This window comes from Dermacentor andersoni, chromosome 3 (genome assembly GCF_023375885.2).
Source record: "Dermacentor andersoni chromosome 3, qqDerAnde1_hic_scaffold, whole genome shotgun sequence".
NCBI lineage: Eukaryota > Metazoa > Arthropoda > Arachnida > Ixodida > Ixodidae > Dermacentor > Dermacentor andersoni.
In genome coordinates, this window is record NC_092816.1 from 173,808,498 (window position 1) to 173,830,336 (window position 21,839).

The window sequence follows — 21,839 nt, forward strand, 5'->3', positions numbered from 1 at the left end:
CGTCACATCGGCGCTCATCGGTTCTTGCGCCGACGTTGTAGACACGAAAAAATGCTTTATTTTAGAACACCTATGCGAAAGCTGAAATATAGAGTGATTTATCCTTATTAGACTTGATTCCTCAGCACAGACGAGCCGATAGCCTGTGGACGGACTCGGCGGGTACGCTAGGCCTAAACTTCGGTTGAAGGGACCGATCTCAGCGCAGGTACCGGGCTAAAAAGGTGTGTATATGAGCATCAGAACATTTAATCTATTATATTTTAGTACACTAGAAAAAGGGGTAGCGCACGAATCGCCTCAGCTTTGTTATCGGTGCGACAATATCAATCAGGTAGGCTTCGAACTTTGGGGTCCGTTCCAACTCTTCTGAATGACTTCTGAGTTTCGTGTCGACTCAACAACACTGAGAAAACGACGACAACTTGCAGTCATCGGTTACGTACAAACTACTCAAAAACGAAACATCCTCCGCATTTGCGCGGTTTCGTTCAAGAACAAAGCTACCGCCCTGTCAAAAGAAAAAAAAATTCAAATAACGAAAGTGATCTTTAGTGTCAAATATGTATGCATAAACAGGGAAGCTCACGCACCTTTATTCCAAGCTGCGACACGAAATTGACTTTTATGACCCTCAATATATAGCGTTATTTAGGACAAGAGCCTAGTATCAAGCGTTGAAATTGCACAACACATCTACACTCTAAGAAAAATCCCGGGGAAAACGGGAGTAACTGCGCCGTTAGTCCTAAAAAGGGCGCTTTCGTCCCTCAAAGGACTAACTGCATGAATGTGCGTGCCGTGTGCAAATTTCGGAGAGTAAGTGTTTAGTCCCTGCTCGGAAAGAGAGCAATAGGAGGACGAACGGCAACAGTTACTCCCCAGGCGCTTCGCTGTTTTCGTCCGTGTCATGGAGCGATGCGGCGAAAACGGTATTGTCTATAAATCGTGAATGGTTCTAAGTTAGTGCCTTGTCTATTGAACTACATGCAATGCAGCACCTTGCCTCTTCGTGAGAAAATTACGTGAAACTTAAAACTGGAATGTGAAGAGGCATGCCCTTCGTGCGCACCCCATAAGTGAGCGATACACATTAAACGCGCAAGTCATTGATAGACGGCTAGATTTTCTTGGTCAATAGTACCTAAGTTCCTTCCGTTCTAAGGAGGTTGCGAACTGAAGCGATGTGTAGCCCAAACGGCACACGCTTAGTGACAGAGAAATTGCCCTTCTCTGTCGTCTTCGGTGCCCCGTTTGAGCTCGCTACACGTATACATGGCGTAGTGCCTCAGTTTAAATCACCCTAAGAATACTCGGGCTCATTTCTTTTCGCAGTCGCTTATGGTTGCAAGTACACTCAACGTTAGACTCTCACTGCACAGCTTGCACAAAATACGGAGTCACTTTTATATTGCCGCACTTGTGTTCCCATGCTTAATCTTGTCTAAATATGCCGTCTTCTCAACCAAGCGGCGTGAAGAAGAAGAAGAGGCTTGTTGGAACAGCCACGTTTGCGATGAGCTCCGCTGGAAACAGCGCATCGGCCCTCGGCCGAGGATCACACCCACCGTCAACTACTGATTCCGGTAATTATAAAGTCGTTCTCCCTCGTCTACCGACTGGCAACACCGTTCTCAATTCAGTTTTCCTGCATGCTGACCTGGCAGGGCGGCCGTATCGGGCCCCGGACTTTCGCGATGCTCTCCTTTCAGTGCTAAATGCAACTGATATCCTCGGCGCTGGACAATACCAGATGAGCCATTTGTGGTTAGTCACATGTGTTAACAGCATCGCGAAACAGAAACTTGTCGACAAAGGCGAGTTGCTGGTGAAAGGCCTCAAGTGCCTTGTCATAGACCCGGAATGCAAAAATATCAAGATGAAGCTTCTTTGGCTTCCCCCACACCTCGAACAGAGACGGATTGTTGAAGCGCTAGAGCCATATGGCACAGTGCAGTCCATCACGAGAGAAATGTGGCGGTGTGATGGCATGGAGGGCTGGCAAATGACTAATCGAGACGTCGCGTTCACATTGAAAGATGGGGTTTCTGCCAGTAATCTGCCACATCTATTGAGCATATATGGCCACCAGTGCCTTATCTTGATTCCTGGCCGACCACCACTTTGCCTCCGGTGCAACAGAGTTGGGCATATCCGGCGACACTGTAGAACACCGCGCTGCAGTAACTGTCACCGCTATGGTCACCCGGCAGATGCATGCATCGGAACCTACGCTGACAAACTTCGTGCAAATAGACCAGCTGAGGATGATGCCATCACCGATCATCTAATGGACGTGAGCGAAGTTGTGGACGCAACTGGCGAAACACTCCCTGAGACTCATCGACAAGAACAGATTAAGCCGTCATCGGCTGACATTAGCGTTAGCCAGAAGCCTGCGAGCGAGGATGAGACTAAGGCACCTGACGACGAACCAACTGTGACGACGAATCTCCACCAGTTCAAGATCGCCCACCGTCAGTGGAATCTGGATCGATGTGCGAGGCCACCAAGAAGCGTCCAGCGCCATCCGACAATCCATCGCCCTCGGCAAAGGAGGCTCGCGTTCCCAAGGTGTCAAAGTTGACAAAACCGCTCCGGGGAACACCTACACCTGCTGATGTACCTTGTGTTAACGTGCACCTAAAAGTCCATAGTGCATCACCTCATCAAGAAGGGAGCGATGCACCTCTGGAGCAGCGTTTAGACGCTGCACCTACATAGGTAATCATGGCGGGCGCTCTTCCCTTCCATTTTGGCACTTTAAATGTCCGTGGCTTACGAAGTAAGCGACGGCAAGTACAGCTTTTTCATTTGTTACGCAATCGAAAATTAGATATTGCTGCTATCCAAGAAACAAAGATTGAATCCGACGAAAACACAGAAATAGCTCTATCTCCATTCATATCTGACTATAATGTTTGTGTCAGCCATGCAGTAGGCGTTTCCGCAGGCTGTATGTTATTTGTTAGCAAACATTTACAATGTGATTTGCTACATTTGTTTACAGATAGGGAAGGGCGCCTAATCTGCTGCGATATTGATATCAGTGGCACGAGCTTTAGATTTGTGTGTGTTTATGCCCCGAACAAGTTACGTGACCGCGAGTGTTTCTTCTTATCTCTAGAACATCATTTCTGTACTGATCGTGCATTGGTCCTCTTTGGAGACTTTAATTGTGTATGTAACGCGCAAGATCGTACATCACTGAAGCTGAGACATGATCCAAGTAGTGATGCGTTGCAACGCCTAATATGTGATTATCAGCTTGTGGACATTGGGGAAAATGAAAAGGCGGGATGTCGATATACGCACTTCCAGGGTACCTCGCATGCAAGGCTTGACCGAATTTACGTTTCACTTAGCGCGCTACCTCTTATTCATGGTTACACTGTGCATCCTATATTCTTTAGTGACCATTGCCTAGTCTCAGCATCTTTTGGCAGCCGTCGGTACCACAGTCGGCGTATGTGCTGGGAGCTGTGGAAGTTTAATAACCAGTTACTTTCGCGTGAGTGTTTCTTAAATCGTATTACTGAGCTTATAGCTCATGTGTCTTGCCGCAAGGATTTGCCACTCCTTGCTTTGTGGGAATTATTCAAACAGGAAGCTAAAATGATAGCTATCGAAGAATCATCAATATTAGCCTTTGAAAAAAAGAATAATTACAAAGCATTGTGTAGACTTTTGAGTGAATTGCATGAGCTTGAATGCATACATCCGGGTCAATATATTGATGATATTCATAAGGTCAAGGCACAGTTACAAACTTTGAACGCAGAAAAATACAGAGGTGCACTAGTGCGGGCGCGAGAGCAGCGTTTCCTGGAAGAACAGCCTTGCAGTAGGGCCCTTGGTGATGAGCGCCGACACGCGCTGTCTAAACAAATACTAGAGATAGAGTATGGTGGAATGATTGTTAACGAGCCTACTCTAATAACTAAAGCATTTTTTGAACATTATCAAAAGCTATTCCGAGACCATATGCCATTGGATACAGATGCTGCCAAAAAAATTGTATCGTTGCTGGCCCAGTTAAATCAGGATGAGTACGATTATACTGACACGTGTACTTATCGTTATCGGGCGACTACGTTTCGCCACCTAACAAATGTAATCGCACAGCGCGGGACGCGCCTGCATGTATCCGAAGTTTCTGGAAAGTTATCGATGCTTCTACCCGGCTGTCTGTTGTCGCCGAACGTTGTGTTATCTGATTTCATCGCGTGACGCGAATGGTGTAGAACATTGTGGAAGGCACGCGGGTCCGAACGATTAGTCTGGAACATTCGACGACTGCTGTATAAAAGCCGACGGGCTTGCCTCGCTGATCAGATTTTCGACGATCGCCGACAGTGTTCGCCGCTATCGTTGTGCTATAAGTGTAGCCTGTTTTTGTGGGCACAGGTTCGCCCAATAAAAGTTAGGTTTGTTCTTTACAGTATTGCTGCTGTGTTCTTGAACGTCACCACCACGTGACATCTGGTGGAGGTGCTTTTCGTTCATGTACCGGACGCCCCCGACAAGCCGTGATCCAAGCCCGGACCGCAAAGAGAACACCAACGTAGTCCCGGAGCATCGAGCAAGCCGCCGTCTTCAACAGCTGCCCCCGGAGCACGGACTTCTACCTGAGAAGACCAAGAAGATTGTGGACAAGGCAACCCCAATGGCAGCCCCAGCGTCCCCCATCGTGCTGCAGCAGCCCAGGGAACCTCCGACGTTCCGCGGATCAACTTTCGAGGACCCGGAAACCTGGCTCGAAACGTATGAGAGGGTCGCTAAGTTTAACAGTTGGGACAGCGACGACAAGCTGCGGCATGTCTATTTCGCATTGGAAGACGCCGCCAGGACGTGGTTCGAAAATCGGGAAGCCACCTTAACGACGTGGGACCTTTTCCGAAGCGGCTTCTTGCACACGTTTACAAGCGTCGTGCGAAAAGAGCGAGCCCAAGCACTACTAGAAACCAGAGTGCAGCTGCCAAACGAGACGATCGCGATCTTCACGGAAGAGATGGCCCGTCTTTTCCGGCACGCCGACCCGGAAATGTCAGAAGAGAAAAAAGTCCGCTTCCTGATGCGGGGCGTTAAGCACGAACTCTTCGCAGGACTTATTCGTAACCCGCCGAAGACCGTAGCTGAGTTTTCGGCAGAGGCATCGACGATCGAGAAAACTCTGGAGATGCGCACCCGGCAATATAACCGCCAGGGGCTCACGCCGCAGTACGCCATCCAAGGACTGGATTCCGGCGACCTTCAGGAGACCATCAGGGCCATTGTGCGCGAAGAACTGCGCAAGGTCCTGCCTTCGTCGCAGCCCCAAGTGGCTTCGATCGCCGACATCGTCAAAGAAGAGGTGCACCGATCGCTTGGAGTTCCCGAGCTGCAACCACAATTACCGCAGCCCCAGCCAGAAGCGATGACATACGCCGCCGTCGCAAGCCGTCAAGGTCCCCCTCCGCGACCACGCCAGGGCCCTGCAACGACGCAATTCCGTCGTCCGCCGCCGCCGCCGCCAGCACGCCCACCCGTCGCCCAGCGTACCTACGCGAGGAAGACGGACATTTGGCGAGCCCCCGACCACCGCCCGCTCTGCTATCACTGCGGAGAAGCCGGCCATGTGTATCGCCGATGCCCATACCGGGAGATGGGACTGCGAGGCTTCGCCGTCAACGCACAGCGCCCGAGGGAAGGTGAACGCCCTCGTGACATCGCCGACTACCTCACCGCTACTCAGTGGAGCCCTCGACGACCGTCCCGTTCGCCGTCACCAGGCCGCTACCTGTCGCCGCAGCGCCGACCATACACTGGCCCAGCCCGGGGCCGGTCAGCAAGCCCGTATCCGGAAAACTAAAAGCAGCAACCGATGGAGGTGCGGTTGCTGTTCGTCGAACTGACGAAGATCCTCCGCCGCCGACGAAGACGATGAAGAAACCATCTCGACGACCTAATGACGACACGCCGCCGTCCCGACGAAGTCAGGAAGCCAAGACTACACCGACGAAAGACGACTTGACGACGCGACGTTCCAGCTTCAGTTCAACACGACGCAGCCGTGATCCGACGCCGAGAACTAACTGTAACGCAAGACAAAGAACCACCGACCTCGACGTGCTTCTCGACGGCCACGCAGTCACCGCCTTAGTAGACACAGGAGCCGATTACTCCGTCATGAGTGGACCCATCGCCGCCCAGTTGAGGAAAGTTAAGACTGCATGGGAAGGCCCTCAAATACGCACCGCTGGAGGACACCTGATTACGCCGACTGGGATCTGCACGGCAAGAATTACCGTTCATGGCCGGACTTACCCTGCCACCTTCGTTGTCCTCCAACAGTGTTCACGAGACGTCATTCTCGGCATGGACTTCCTGAATCAACATGGCGCAGTCATCGACCTGAAGTCGAAATCGATAACGCTGTCACAAGATCAAGCGATACCGGCGGAGAGCTGTCGTAGTCACCACACCTTGAGTGTGCTCGAAGATCAAGTGAGCATCCCGCCGCGCGCCAGCATTATTATTTCCGTCGGCACTGAAACACCCGCTGACGTAGAAGGCGTCATCGAGGGCGACCAACATCTACTGCTCGACCGTGAAATTTGCGTCGCAAGAGGGATCGCTCGACTCCACGGAGGGCAAGTGGAAGTTATGCTAACCAACTTCAGCCAAGAGTTCAAGCACATCAACAAGGGCACGACAATCGCATACATCGAGGAAATTGTGGAAACCAGCAATGCCTTTGTCCTCTCGGATTCAGCCGCATCTACACCGATGAGCATTGTCCCCGAACCAGACTTCGACGTGAATCCAAGTCTTCCTGTGAGTAAGCAGCAACAGATCAGAAGTCTTCTCCGACGATACAAAGACTGCTTTTCTACTTCATCGAGGATTCGACAAACACCAGTTGCAAAGCATCGCATAATAACAGAAGAGAGCGCTCGACCACTCCGCCAGAGCCCTTACCGAGTTTCGACGCGAGAACGTGAAGCTATTAGGCAACAAGTCGACGAAATGCTGCGCGACGACATCATCCAGCCGTCGAAAAGCCCGTGGGCCTCTCCTGTAGTCCTGGTAAAGAAAAAGGACGGAACCCTACGCTTCTGCGTCGACTATCGTCGATTGAACAAGATCACGAAGAAGGATGTGTACCCCCTTCCACGGATAGACGACGCATTGGATCGGCTCTGCAACGCTAAATACTTCTCGTCGATGGACCTCAAGTCTGGCTACTGGCAAATAGAAGTCGACGAGAGAGATCGCGAAAAGACTGCCTTCATCACGCCAGACGGCCTCTACGAGTTCAAGGTCATGCCATTCGGACTGTGCTCGGCGCCTGCAACGTTTCAGCGCGTCATGGACACGGTGTTAGCCGGACTGAAGTGGCAGACGTGCCTTGTTTACCTGGATGACGTCGTTGTCTTCGCCGGAAATTTCGACGATCACCTTAGGCGGCTTGCGACAGTGTTAGAAGCCATCAAGTCATCAGGGCTCACTCTGAAGCCGTAAAAGTGCCGCTTCGCTTACGATGAGCTTTTGTTCCTAGGCCACGTGATCAGCAAATCAGGAGTACGCCCCGACCCACAGAAGACAGCTGCCATCGCAAAGTTCCCGCAGCCAACCGACAAGAAGGCAGTGCGAAGATTCCTTGGCATGTGTGCCTACTATAGGCGCTTTGTCAAGGACTTCTCACGCATCGCGGAGCCGCTAACACATCTAACCAAATGTGATGTCGCGTTCAAGTGGGAAACGCCGCAGGCCAAGGCATTTCAAGAACTCAAACGACGCATGCAGTCGCCGCCGGTACTTGCACACTTCGACGAGGACGCCGATACCGAAATCCACACTGACGCCAGTAGCCTAGGCCTCGGTGCCGTCCTAGTCCAGAGGAAAGAAGGACTTGAAAGGGTGATATCGTATGCTAGCCGGTCGCTGTCAAAAGCGGAAAGCAACTATTCTACGACTGAAAAGGAATGCCTCGCCATCATTTGGGCTATAGCTAAATTCCGCCCTTACCTCTATGGCAGGCCATTCAAAGTCGTCAGTGACCATCATGCATTGTGTTGGCTAGCTAACTTAAAGGACCCTTCAGGACGGCTGGCGCGGTGGAGCCTCAGACTACAAGAATATGACGTCACGGTAATATACAAGTCCGGAAGAAAACACTCCGACGCCGACTGCTTATCGCGCGCCCCCATCGATCCCCCGCCGCAAGACGACGAGGACGACGACGCCTTCCTTGGGATAATAAGCGCGGAAGACTTCGCTAAACAGCAGCGAGCAGACCCGGAGCTAAAAGGCCTCGTCGAGTATTTGGAAGGAAACACCGACGTTGTCCCTAGGGCATTTAAGCGCGGGTTGTCGTCGTTCACGCTACAAAACAACCTGCTCGTGAAGAAGAACTTCTCACCAGTCCGCGCCAGCTACCTTCTTGTTGTACCGTCAGCGCTGCGTCCCGAAATACTGCACGCCCTACACGACGATCCAACCGCTGGGCACCTCGGATTCTCCCGGACGCTGTCGAGAATACAGGAAAGGTATTACTGGCCGCGTCTGACCGCCGACGTCGCCCGTTACGTCAAGACATGCCGAGACTGTCAACGACGCAAGACACCACCGACAAGGCCAGCAGGATTACTACAGCCGATCGAACCTCCTCGCCGACCATTCCAGCAGATTGGGATGGATTTGTTGGGGCCGTTTCCGATATCAACATCCGGGAATAAGTGGATCGTCGTGGCGACGGACTATCTCACCCGCTTTGCTGAAACTAAAGCTCTACCAAAAGGCAGCGCAGCCGAAGTGGCGAAATTTTTCGTCGAGAACATCCTGCTGCGACATGGTGCCCCAGAAGTCCTCATCACCGACAGAGGAACGGCTTTTACAGCAGAGCTCACCCAGGCCATTCTGCAGTATAGCCAGACAAGCCACAGGAGGACAACTGCCTACCATCCGCAGACGAATGGTCTCACGGAGCGCCTAAACAAGACCCTCGCCGACATGCTAGCAATGTACGTCGACGTCGAGCACAAGACGTGGGACGCGGTCCTGCCGTATGTAACCTTCGCTTACAACACGGCAGTGCAAGAAACAACACAGATCACGCCTTTTAAGCTGGTTTACGGCAGGAACCCGACAACCACGCTCGACGCCATGCTGCCCCACGTCACTGACGAAGAGAATGTTGACGTCGCTAGCTATCTGCAGCGCGCCGAAGAAGCCCGACAGCTCGCCCGCCAACGGATCAAGAGCCAGCAGAGGACCGACAGCCGACACTACAACCTCCGACGACGCTTCGTCGAGTACCAGCCCGGTGACCGTGTTTGGGTTTGGACCCCTATACGCCGACGAGGACTGAGCGAGAAGCTTTTGCGTCGCTATTTCGGACCGTACAAGATCATCCGACGTATTGGCGCACTGGACTATGAGGTCGTGCCAGACGGAATTTCGCATTCACAGCGGCGCCGCACACGATCTGAAGTGGTCCACGTGGTGCGTCTGAAACCCTTTTACGGACGCTGACGAACTTCCTTATTTTTGTTTTCTTTGCTACGGGTGTTTTTCTTTTTTCATTTGTATGCAGCATCGGGTCGATGCTTTTTTTAAGAGGGGGGTATTGACACGTGTACTTATCGTTATCGGGCGACTACGTTTCGCCACCTAACAAATGTAATCGCACAGCGCGGGACGCGCCTGCATGTATCCGAAGTTTCTGGAAAGTTATCGATGCTTCTACCCGGCTGTCTGTTGTCGCCGAACGTTGTGTTATCTGATTTCATCGCGTGACGCGAATGGTGTAGAACATTGTGGAAGGCACGCGGGTCCGAACGATTAGTCTGGAACATTCGACGACTGCTGTATAAAAGCCGACGGGCTTGCCTCGCTGATCAGATTTTCGACGATCGCCGACAGTGTTCGCCGCTATCGTTGTGCTATAAGTGTAGCCTGTTTTTGTGGGCACAGGTTCGCCCAATAAAAGTTAGGTTTGTTCTTTACAGTATTGCTGCTGTGTTCTTGAACGTCACCACCACGTGACAATACAAACGAAAACATTGATATCAATGAGGTAACTTCATGCATCGATTCGTTAGCGAAAGGCAAAACGCCCGGCCCGGATGGCCTTACTGCCGAATTTTATCAGTGTTTTCGTTCCCTCTTATCGCCATTATTACTTCAGGTGTACCGAGAGGCCTTGGAAGTAGGGTACCTAACCGCCACAATGTACGAAGGACACACCGTCCTTATAGCCAAAAGCGATGATTAAGAGAAATTGCAAAAAGTTGACGGATATCGGCCTATCTCCTTATGCAATGTGGATTATAAGATATTTGCTAAGGTATTAGCTAGCCGTTTGCAAGTTGTAGTAAGATCTGTGGTCGGTGATCATCAAACATGTGGCATCAAGGGGCGGTCCATTCAGACGAACATTCATGTTGCGAGATCGGTGCTAGAGTGTGTAGCTGAGGGGATTGGACAGGTGGCAATGGTACAGCTAGATCTGGCTAAGGCGTTCGACAGGGTGAATCACTCATTCCTGTTTACTTTACTAGAGCATATAAATATCGGATCTCTGCTCCTTAGAGGTGTCAGGATATGTTATGCTAATGGCTCAACGCGGCTTATAGTGAATGGCTCTCTCTCCGATCCGATTAGGCTTTTATCATCAGTACGACAAGGATGCCCCTTGTCACCGCTTCTGTTCTGCTTGTATTTAGAGCCACTTTGTATGGGCATCCTTAAAGAACAAAATTTCCAAGGGTTTAAATTACTGACTAATGAGGTTCGGGTTCTTGCGTATGCAGACGACGTGGCCTTTTTCTGTACCGATAAAAAGAGCGTAAAGACTGCTCTTGCAATTACAGAAGAATTTTGTGCTGCTTCTGGTGCAAGCGTTAACTTTGAAAAAAGTTCAGGTTTTTGGTTTGGATTATGGGCCACAATGCCATCACATTACGCAGGAATTCAATGGAAAGAAGATCTGCGTTATTTAGGTGTGCCTCTCTCACAGTATAGAAATAGCAACGCTCATTGGTCGGGGGAAGTCGGCAAAATTCAACGTAAAGTGAATTCATGGCGAGGGCGGAATTTGTCAATGTTCTTTCGTGCTGAAGTGTGTAACGTTTTCTTAGCTTCCCGTCTTATGTATGTGCTCCAAGTACTGCACTGCTCAAGACTTCGCCTTCAGGCACTGCATCGCGTATTTGCAACATTCATTTGGAGTTCGAGCTGTGAATGGATGCGGCGCGACAATCTGTTTCTCCCCCTTGAACGTGGTGGTCTAGGATTAGTACACCTCTTCGTCAGGCAAATTGTTTCTCGCCTGTTTTTCTTTCGAGACAGTGACCACCCGTTCTTGCGTGAAATGTTGCAACTGCGTTTAGTTCATTATGTTCCTAACATAGTAGTGTCATCAAATGTCAAAGATGTCCCACAGGCTCCTTGGGGCTTTCTCAAGGAGGTTGTTGACACATTTCTTTTCTTGAAAGTTAGATTCAGCCTTGAGTACGTGTTCACAGCGAGTCGAAAAGCAATTTCTGCGGCACTGGTTGACTCTATTTTCCCAGATCCTTTGTATCGTGCACCTTATTTAAACCGACCTTATCAGGATGTACTTAAACGCGTCCGAAAAATGTGTGTGCCTCCTGGAGTAAAAACATTTTTCTTTAAATTAAATTCGGAAACACTCCCTGTTAAAACTTGGTTGAATTCGAGGGGTTGCTTTGTGCCGTGGTCAACAAACTGTCGGCTCTGTCCACGTGCCGAAACCATAGATCACTGTTTCATAGACTGTAGGGACGCTGTATTTTTTTGGGACATTCTCCAACGGACGCTTAAAAAGGACATTGACATGACTCCATACTCAATTAGGTTTCTACCGTTTAAGGTTACAGGTGGTCCTCCCTATGACATGTTCATTGTACTTGGTTTATACAGCCTGTGGAGAAGTAGACTCTGTGATCGCCATGCCGAAAGCCCGCGAACTACAAAATCCTTCTTTCGCGAAAGTGCTGCGTATGTAAGAAGTCTGTACGCTGTGCAGGAACCTCCGCCAGACTGGATGCACTTGTTGGATGCATGTGTGTGTTTGCCTGAGTTTTAAGTGTGTAGTTGTGTCCGCTTTGTTATACACCTTCAGTTTTCTTTTCCATGTAATAAAGAAAAAAAAAAAGCGGCGTGGTGACGTGGTTAGAGTACCTGACTTGTGAGCGAGAGGACGTGAGTTCGAATCCTGCTTGCAGGCACGTTTTTTTTTTCAGCTCATTAATTTTTTTTATTAGGGTATAAATGCCTAATTTAATTAATTCCACCTTTGCGGAGCATCGGAACGAATTACCGTTACTCCCTTGAGGACCATCGGGCAGGGGCAACTGTTAGTCCCCGAAGGAGTAAGCGCATGGGGAGTAACAGTTCATTCCATGTCAGTTCGTCCCCAAAAGGACTAATGGTTGTGGCAAATCAGTTAGTCCCCAAAAGGACTAACCTCCCTACCCCTTTTAGTCCTTTTTTTCTTAGAGTGTAATATTCATCAACGTCTATCCTCCTTTTGTACTGGAACCAGTGCGACACAAATGCAAGAAGCGCAGGTTCCACTGAGAGCCAGCTAACTGCAGCGAGAACCAGCGCGTGTACAGCACAAACCAGTGCACCCCGATGTCATGGAAGCGAAACCAGCGTCTCATCCACTGTGACCCAGCTCTCATCCAGCGTTCTCGCTGGTGTCCCAGTGAGATTCAGCGAGTGCCAGCGTCCCCATTGCCATCCATTGTCAAAAAAACGCGCTGGCTTCACACTGGAAAGCACTCGAAGACGCTGGTTTTTGCTATAGGGACGGCCACGCGTTGTGCGTTCCCCCGAATACCAGGCAGCCTTCGACGAGTGGCGGCGAGAATTCGCCCATAAAAGGGCTGGCCGTCGGGCGCCGATCCAGCCGTTAGAGCCGCCCGAGCGCAGGCAATCCGACAGCAACGAAAAGAAGATCCCGAAATGAGGGAGCGGGAGGCGGAAGTGATCGGGCACCGTTAGCAGTGGGCTACTTAGCCGTGATGAAGGTCAGGTGCACGCAGGACAAGCTTTGCTTACCACCATTTTCCGATAGGGGGAGGGTCCATCATTTTTGGCATACGTGACTCGTCGAATGTTCCAGTGTAATCGCTCATGACCGCGTGGCTTCCAGAATGGATGGATGGATGCAAAACTTTAATGAAGGTCCTGAGGTACGCGACTTAGCGCGCTGCGGGCCACTCCCACGTTGGGACAGTCAGGCCATGCCCGACCGCCGCATCGTGGGCCCTCTGGACAGCCCATAGTTGCGCCCCGGCATCGGGGATCTTGATAGCGGAGAGCCACTTGTCCTCATTGATTTGTTCTGTGCCTCGTAACGAGGGGCAACGCCAGAGCATATAGTCTAGGCTAGCGATGTCATTGCAGTGCCTGCAAGAGCCAGTGGCATAGGTGTCGGGGTAAAGCTTGTGGAATAAAGCGGGGCTGGGATACGAGCCTGTTTGCAATAATCTGAGGGTCAATGCCTGCGCTCTATTTAACTTCTTGTGTGGAAGGGGAAAGTCTCTCCTGCCGAGATAAAAGTGCTGCGCAATTTCATTGTATGTGGTCGGTTGATCTCTGTTCTCCACCACTGCGGGCCGGCGTTGGAGTTCTCCATGGTTACGGAAAGCGAGACCTCGCGCCTTGGAATGGGCCAGCTCGTTGAGGTTTGTGGGGCCTCCCATGATGGATACCATGTGAGCGGGGAACCACGTGAGGGTGTGGGTGGCGATGCTTTTGCCGTCGAGGATGCGACAGGCTTCCTTACACACAGCGCCAACGCTGAAGGCGCGGATGGCTGCCCTGGAGTCGCTGAAGATATGGGCATGTTTGTCGTCCAGGAGGGCCAAGGCAATGGCCACTTGCTCGGCCGCAGGCGACGACGTGCTTCGTACCGAAGCGGCATTAACGGTCGAACCCCTGTGGTTGATCGACACTACCGTGAAATTGTTGCTGTTGCCATACTGGGCCGCGTCAACGAAGCAGCTGCCGCCAGGGAGTTTTGTCGCGCGGCGTAGGAGCGCCACCGCCCTGGCCTTCCTTCTTTCTACGTTGCGCTGGTGATGCATATTGCGCGGGGCAGGCGATATGATGATGCTATCTTTCTGCTCTTTCGGAAGGCCCCGATAGGCGTCTTCGACAGTGGCCGGGGGGACGCCCATCTCTGTTAGGAGTCGTCTGCCTGCCCTCGTACCGGAGAGCCTGAGAATCTGTGCCTTTTCTTGTGCTTCTGCAATTTCTTCCAGGGTATTATGAATACCCAACTGCAGGAGTCGGTCGGTGCGTGTGCAGTTTGGTAGTCCGAGCGCGCTCTTGATCCCCCTCCTTATCTTGGCATTTAGCTTGTCTCGCTCGGCCCTCTTCCAGACGTGCATGGCCGCTACGCACGTGAAGTGGCATAACAAGAAAGCGTGGACTAGCCTTATCAGGTTCTCTTCGCTCAGGCCTCTCGTTCTGTTAGCTACCCGCCTGATTAGACCGATGACGCTATCCGTCTTCTTTGCTAGTTTGTGAATGGTGATGCTATTCGTGCCCGCCCCTTCGAGTGTCATTCCCAAGATTCGAATGGACGCTACTTTGGGAATGGGATCTCTGCACTTGGTGTAGAGATTAATGTCAATTTCAGTGGGGGGTTTCCAGTTATGTGGCTTGCGGCCCTTTCTAGTTGGGCTGTAGAGAAGGAGCTCCGATTTCTTTGGGGAGCACCGGAGTCCCGTGTCGGTTAGAAAGCGCTCTGTAGTGTCGACAGCTTGCTGGAGAGCGGCTTCGACTTGTCCGTCACTGCCACCCGCGCACCAGACAGTGATGTCGTCTGCGTAGATCGTGTGACCGATGCCCTGGACCTTGCCTAGGTACCTTGAGAGGTCGACCCTTGCGATGTTAAAGAGGAGCGGTGAGATGACTGACCCCTGGGGGGTGCCTCTTCTGCTCAGCTCCATTTTCTCCGATTCCAAATCTCCAGCCTTGAGGATGGCGCATCGTTTGCTCAAGAAAGATCTGACGAAGGCATGGAAGGACGAGCCTAGGTCGAGTTTGGAGATGGCGTCGAGAACGAACTCGTGACGGATGTTATCAAAGGCCTTCTCCAGGTCCAAACCAAGGATGGCTCTCGTGTCCCGAGTGCAGCGTTCCAGGATTTGTATCTTGCTTCCAGAAAGCACTAAACGATTCGCGTCCCGCTTACAGTGAAATTACAAAAATCACAAACCATGACAATCGAAACAAGCGCGAATGATACCAAACCAAACAAGCGCGAATGAGAGCTGACGCGAGCAGATGGTACGAAACGAGTGGTCGGGCGTGTCCACATAACACTAGTTTCCCACGCGCAGGTCAATGAAGGAGCCGTTCTCATTGCTTTCCGCCGTTCGCGGCTCGCGTCCTTTCATCTTCCGCTCCGCGTTCGCATTTTCATTTTTCGTTGTGCTCGTTCGCTCGGTTACGCCGCCGCCGCTCGCTGCAGGAACGGGCGCCTAAGAGCTGCGTCCTACAATCTTTGATGACAACAGCCAACGAGTAGTAATATCGATAACATTCGAGAAACTTCTGATACATGAAGGTGCGTCGAGGGATAACGTGTAACATTTCTTAGCCGTCGAAAAGCAGTGACCGAAGATAAAGGAGTGAACAGATGACGGGAGGTACTCTGGCACCATCCTATTGCGCTTGTTGCAAAATACATGTTGTGTGGCACTCCGCCTTTCTTCTCATGCTTTCGCCAGGCTCTCCTCCTCCGCTTTTTACCCCATATTTCCGCTGCACTTTCTTCTCCTCCTCAGCTTTCCTCCTCGCGCTCTCTTTGCTATCAACGCCTTTAATTCCTCACAGCACTCCGCGTGGCTCTTTCATCCTTCGTTGTTGTGCTCATTCGGTCGGTTACGACCGGTCACAACCGAATGACAGTAAGATGCTAAAGCACAGCTTTTTTGCCTACCTGCCGGGTTTGGCGTCGCTGCTGGCTGCTGGGTCAGAATCTCGGCTGATATATTTGTGCAAGTCCCTTCGCCCATGAATACAGCGGTCCCAGTGTGCATGCCAGTTTGCAGATACTTCCAGTAAGTATCTTTGCCGGAAGGAGTCGAACTCCTTTCTGCGATTCACGCTTGATTTATGCAGTGGCGCCATAGGGGGACCAGGAGCTAGGTTTTAAATTTTTAGGCGAGAGTGAAATAAACGGTATCAAATACTCACGAATCGCTTGTCCTTTATGGCGAGGGTTATCACAAGGAATGAAATTTAGGCGTACAGCTAACCTTTAGACACGACAAAAGTTGTCGCAGTGGAAAAGCCCCACGTCTCCATGACAAAAAAAAAAAAAGAATATACATATTCGCAGCCGGACAAAGTGCCCGATGTTTCCGTTTTTCGGCATACGCGGTAGTGCACGGGGAATTTATGCCGAATGGGCATACTTTCAAGAGCGGGTTTTGCTACCGAGATTTAGGGCATCTCGCCTACGCTATTTTGCGAAAAGAGCCACATCTGGGCGTAGGAGGAGTACATTCGTCCCAGCGAAAATGCACCCTGTTGCAGATCACCCCGCACACGCGACTTTGTCGCCGGAAAGGATGAGGCGTCTCTGCCATTTGTTAGATTTGGTTCCCGTCTATTTAACTATTTTCCCAACATTAAAACCTAGGTCTAGCGTCGCCGTATTGTCACTATTCCATTAATCAAGCTCGAATTGCAAAAGGGTGCTCTAACATATCCGGGAAAAAGACGCCCAGAGGATATTACGAAGGGGTAGAAAGACTTTAAAAAACGAATACAGTCTTGAAACTTTTTGACACCCCGATGAGTATAAAAAGAAATTAACGACGTTTTTATGTTTGATGAACAATAACATACTAGAAATGACAAGCGCTAACCATCAAATAGAAATACGTAAACATGTCTGGAGTACAACAAGGCACCTTATTTTCCGCGCACTCGACTGTCCACAAACGAACTACAAATATTCTTATATAATGAACCGCTAAATGGTTAATGAAATGCACAGATGAAACTACCCCGCACAAGAATCAAACTGACATGAAAGGGTCCAAAAGTATAGAAAGAAAGGAAACACCTTATAAGTAGTTGCTGTTCACCAGATTTTCCAAATTTTTCGCTGACGCTCTGCAATATGCTCACCGCGATTGCCTCATTAAAAAGGCTAAAATAACGTAATGCCCAAACTAAGTTCAATAGACGAGCGAACTCCTGGTCATCCCGCTCACCTCGCCATTTTCAAAGAAAGCACTGGCACTGAGTACTTTGTAGGTCCGGTTGCTGCGTAGATGCAACAACCGGTCATGTGGTACACACAAATTACCAGTAGCACAGATTGGCTGGACGGGCTGGAGTGCAGCCGTGACACGGACACCGGCACATACCACCGTAATGCCAGCATGCACCGCATTCGCGCGAAATTAACCGCGCGCACATTCAGTCAAGGCAATGTTGGGTTTACAGCGAAACAAGAGACGGGAAAGGTCGATTGAGCGCTGATCAAAAGCGGCAAATTAACCGACGATACTCTGCTCTTGGCTTACATGGCGTCGAGCTCGCTTGCTTCTGACGATGCCATCGAAGCCATAAAGTCTGGCCATGTCTGTCCTAAGTCACAAATGTGAACGCTGAAAGCTTACACTACATACACTGCTATCGTGACACCCACTGCTTTGCGCTAACTAGTGATAATTTCCCCTCTGACCTTCCAAACCATCTCCGTTGTGCTGCCGAGGTGAGAAAAGCGAACACAGTTTTTGGAGCAAAGCGAAAAGCACAGGTGTGACATGGAAGGTGCATATTTTCAGCAGCGGCGAATCGTGACACGAATGCGCCCCTGCAATAACTTGCACGTGATGTGAAGTAAAATACACTTGCTTACAGCAATACTAGCTGTGTGTTAGGTTGAAATCTGCACTCCCGCGCGGCTGCACAACTCTGGTCGCTCACGTGTGCGCATGCGACCATCCGGCAAAACGCCTTGTTTACCTTAGCTTACCGGTATACCGAGCAGGCTAAAACTTTCCCTGTTTGAAACGCACGTGCTGTCGCACGAGAGCTTTAGGACGTCTGGGGTGCGATCTTGTACGCGTTCCAAAATAGAACGGAGGCGTTCCGTTCCACCGAGCCGCACACGATTGGTCAATTTGAACCGTGACGAATGCCATGACGTCAATTGTGATGTGATATGTGCTGTGAATCATTCCTTCTCGTCTGCTATCGGACGAACGCAACGGAACGGACCGCCCATTTCGAGACTTATAGAACGGACCACCTCCGTTCGATTTTGGAACGCGTACAAGATCGCCCCCCTGAAGTTTTAAATGAACACAGTGGTTTACCGCTTGGAAAAGACAGTTCTCTTTTCCGCCTTCTTGCTCCCAGTGGCGGCTGTGGGTGAGAAAGAGGGAAATCCGCATTCTACACTGTGACTCGAGACATTGTAGACGATGCACAGATGACGATTGACTTATATGTATCGCCAAGTATACTCCCGTTACTACCGTACTCGTTCACGGCCCTGCTCTCAAAGGAATTGCGCAGTGAAACAACAAACGCTCTCTGAATGTTATCACAGTGAGAAATGTACGATTTCAAGCACTACCTTTGTCTATAGTACAGCGAACAGGTTCATAGAAGTGTTCTGCTATTCCCTTAATTGACAATCATCGTCGCCGGTTTCTGCACAATTTGACTATGGGCTGCAACATAAATATTCACAACGGATCCGGATATTTAAAAAAAAAAATCGGCCCCTATACAACTTTACACAGCACTTGCGTGAACTGTACAATGGTTCCCCGACGACCTTGTATGAACTGACATGGCGTAGGTTTTTCGGAGAATAAGCTAAAAGAAACACCTCCAAATTGTTTCGTAGCACGGGACGGCCATACACTGTAGTAGCGCCGTGCGGGCTGGTGCAAGCCAGAGGAGGAACGGGTCCTAGCGCACCCTTCACTTCTATCCCGATGACAAGTTCTCTATGCGGTGCGTCAAAACTTCAAGTATACCAGAAAGCTAGAACAATTCCGACAATATTCTAATCTATAAGAGGAGAAACGTTAAATAATTGAAAAAAAAAACAATAGGCCCGTTACCTTGCTTTGATCAGTGTATGAAACACTCACCAAGATCATTTCAAGTAGAATCAGGGCAACATTTCACTTCAGTCAACGAAGAGAACAGGCTGGCTTGAGGAGGAGATATTCTACAATTAATTACGGTCATGTCACCGATCAATTGAGAAATATGCGGAGTACAATCAACCTTTCTATATGGCTGAACGACATTCCGTTAATGCATGCCGTGCTGCGAACTCCTTCATACTGACTATGCTGAACAAGTCGCTAAGAACTAAGCAGCGTCATTGAGTGGGTAATATTCTGCTAAAACATGCTTGGCTCTATGACTTTTCACAGCGAGAGGGGCAACCATCGTCTCCTCCTTCTCATACACATCACAGCACAGGTACGGGATCTGCCTATCCTTTACGACAGAAGCAATACAGAGTCGCACCACCGGAACGCTAGGTGATCAACGACCAAGTCTGTGAAATGCTAAATAAGCATGTAACCCACGAATCATGTAGTCCGTGGGCAGCTGCAGTGATTCTCGTTAAAAAAAAGGATGGTACACGGCGATTTTGTGTTGACTGCTGGCGCCTCAACACCATCACTAAAAAGGACGCCTATCCTCTTCCACTTATTGATGATGCTATCGACTGCCTTTCATCAGCATCTTAGTTTTCGTCTGTTGACTTGAGTTCGGCGAACGGGCAGTTGCTTATTCGTACAGCGGACAGAGAGAAAACGGCAGTCGTAGCATCAGAGAGAGAAAGAGAGAGAATGAAGAGGAAAGGCAGGGAGGTTAACCAGCTATGAGTCTCCGGTTTGCTGCCCTACACTGGGGATGGGAATTAATGCACATGATGAATCATTTCCAACTTGTTTCACTCCGGATGCGAAACCTTCGGTTCCTCCATGGTGCCTCGCTCAGCCAAAAATCAATCTCACAATACCTGGCATCACGAAAAAAACTGATCTATCATCACCAGCCCTTAAACAGCTCACGCAACTATTTCTGTACGAGAACTACCGTGATTCTACACATATCTACACTGATGGATCTGTCTTGCCAAACAGCTCCGCGGTGGCAATCGTGATACCAGCGACAGTCACAACAATCAAATTTAAGACGACTCACGCGACAACGTCGACGGCAGCAGAGCTCGCAGCGATCTTTAGTGCCCTTCACTACATTGGTAAGGAACAGCCACACAAGTGACGATATTCTGTGATTCTAAGGCGGCACTGCAGTCTCTACTGTCACCTTTACGACGCGGACCGCACGAACAGCTAATATTTCACATTACAGAGACGTTACACCATATACGTGATGCAGGCCATAAAATAACTTTCCAATGGCTTCCAAGTCACTGCGGGATTATCAGCAATGAACGGGCCGATAAAGCTGACCGTTCAGCCCATCCTGAGGAGCACCACCTACCAATTTCACTTTCCAGAACTGACGCAGCACGGAAGCTCCGCCTGCTTGTACCATCAGAACGACTCTCAATTTAATATGATGCCGTTCAGGCTCTGTAATGCGCCTGCAACTTTCGAGCGCTTCATGGACAACGTACGGCGTAGTTTGAAGGGGGAATTGTGTACGTGCTATTTAGATGATGTGATTTTCTGGCGCACGTCCAGTGAGCACGAAGCACGTCACAATCTTGTGGTAGACGGCTTGGGAAAAGCGGTTTTGGTGCTCGACTCGAAGAAATGCCATTTTGGTATCTAGAAAGAAATGCCATGGAAGAAATGCCATTTTTATGGCAGAAATGCCATATTTATGGAAGAAATGACATTTTTGGAGAGCGCCGAACACTGGCTCGGGGCCATCTTGTAGATTGGACGGCCCGATCCAGCGAAGACTGCTGCTGTTGAAGCCTTTGAACAACCGCGCTCAGTAAAAGAGCTACGAAGTTTCCTGGGCCTTTGCTCACACTTCCGTCGGTTTATTCGTGGATTTGCCACTGTCGCTTGTCCGCTGACATGCCTGCTCCCGAAGGGCGTTCCCTTTGAATTGACTCCTGAATGTGAGGCCAGTTTCGTGAGCTGAAGTTTCTTCTGACGTTCCATCCAATTCTCTGACACTTAGACCGTGCGGTTCCCACAGAAGTTCAGTCGGACGCTTGCAGTATTGGAGTCGGCGCTGCCCTTATTCAGCGCGTTGCTACCAAAGAACACGTCGTTGCCTATGCGAGTCGCTCATAGAGCAAGTCCGAGTCCAACTACACCTTCACAGAGCAACAATGCCTTGTAGTGATTTTTGCAGTACAGAGCTTCCGGTCACAGCTGTACGGGAGCCCCTTCACCGTGGTGACGACCATTGCTCTCCCTGGTGGCTGGGCATTCTTCATGATCCATGAGGTCGGACTACGCGTTGCCAGGTAGCACGCAAGGTTCGTCACGCAAAGTAGCAATAGGTCGTCGATCAAAGTGTTTTTCGATGGATGACGTCATGCTACCCTGCCCGATTGTCATAGAATCTAAAGGCAATGCTACCGAGTAAGCCGCGGTGATATTGACGTCACCGCTTTCGCCACACAGGCAAAGACAACAGAAATTTTGCTCCATGTAGCATGATGTCATCAAGCAGAGTGCACAAGCCTGCTGTCTAGCAGGCGCTGGTCTGAACCGAGTGGCTAAGTCACTCCACTTCTGAGCGTGGGGTCGTAGGTTCGAAACTCATTACCACCAACGTTTTTCCTTTCGAATTTATTCTGTTCTTTATAGATTCATTTCTTT

The 21,839-nt window shown here is 50.2% G+C and overlaps 1 protein-coding gene across 1 annotated transcript; it reads left to right on the plus strand.

Moving 5' to 3' along the window:
- The first annotated feature begins 1,482 nt into the window (after window positions 1-1,482).
- Window positions 1,483-21,485, plus strand: LOC126524148 (uncharacterized). The gene is made up of 2 exons (XM_050172500.3): window positions 1,483-2,477; window positions 21,367-21,485. The coding sequence occupies exons 1-2, from the start codon at window positions 1,517-1,519 to the stop codon at window positions 21,483-21,485; spliced, it is 1,080 nt and encodes a 359-aa protein (XP_050028457.1). The 5' UTR covers window positions 1,483-1,516.
- Window positions 21,486-21,839: the final 354 nt, after the last annotated feature.

Excerpts from the sequence above, each read along its gene's own strand:
- LOC126524148 (XM_050172500.3), top strand. The coding sequence starts at position 1,517 with ATGAGCTCCGCTGGAAACAGCGCATCGGCCCTCGGCCGAGGATCACAC. Across the intron at positions 2,478-21,366 it reads CCAGTTCAAGATCGCCCACC|TACAGAGCTTCCGGTCACAG; the intron begins GTCAGTGGAATC and ends TGATTTTTGCAG.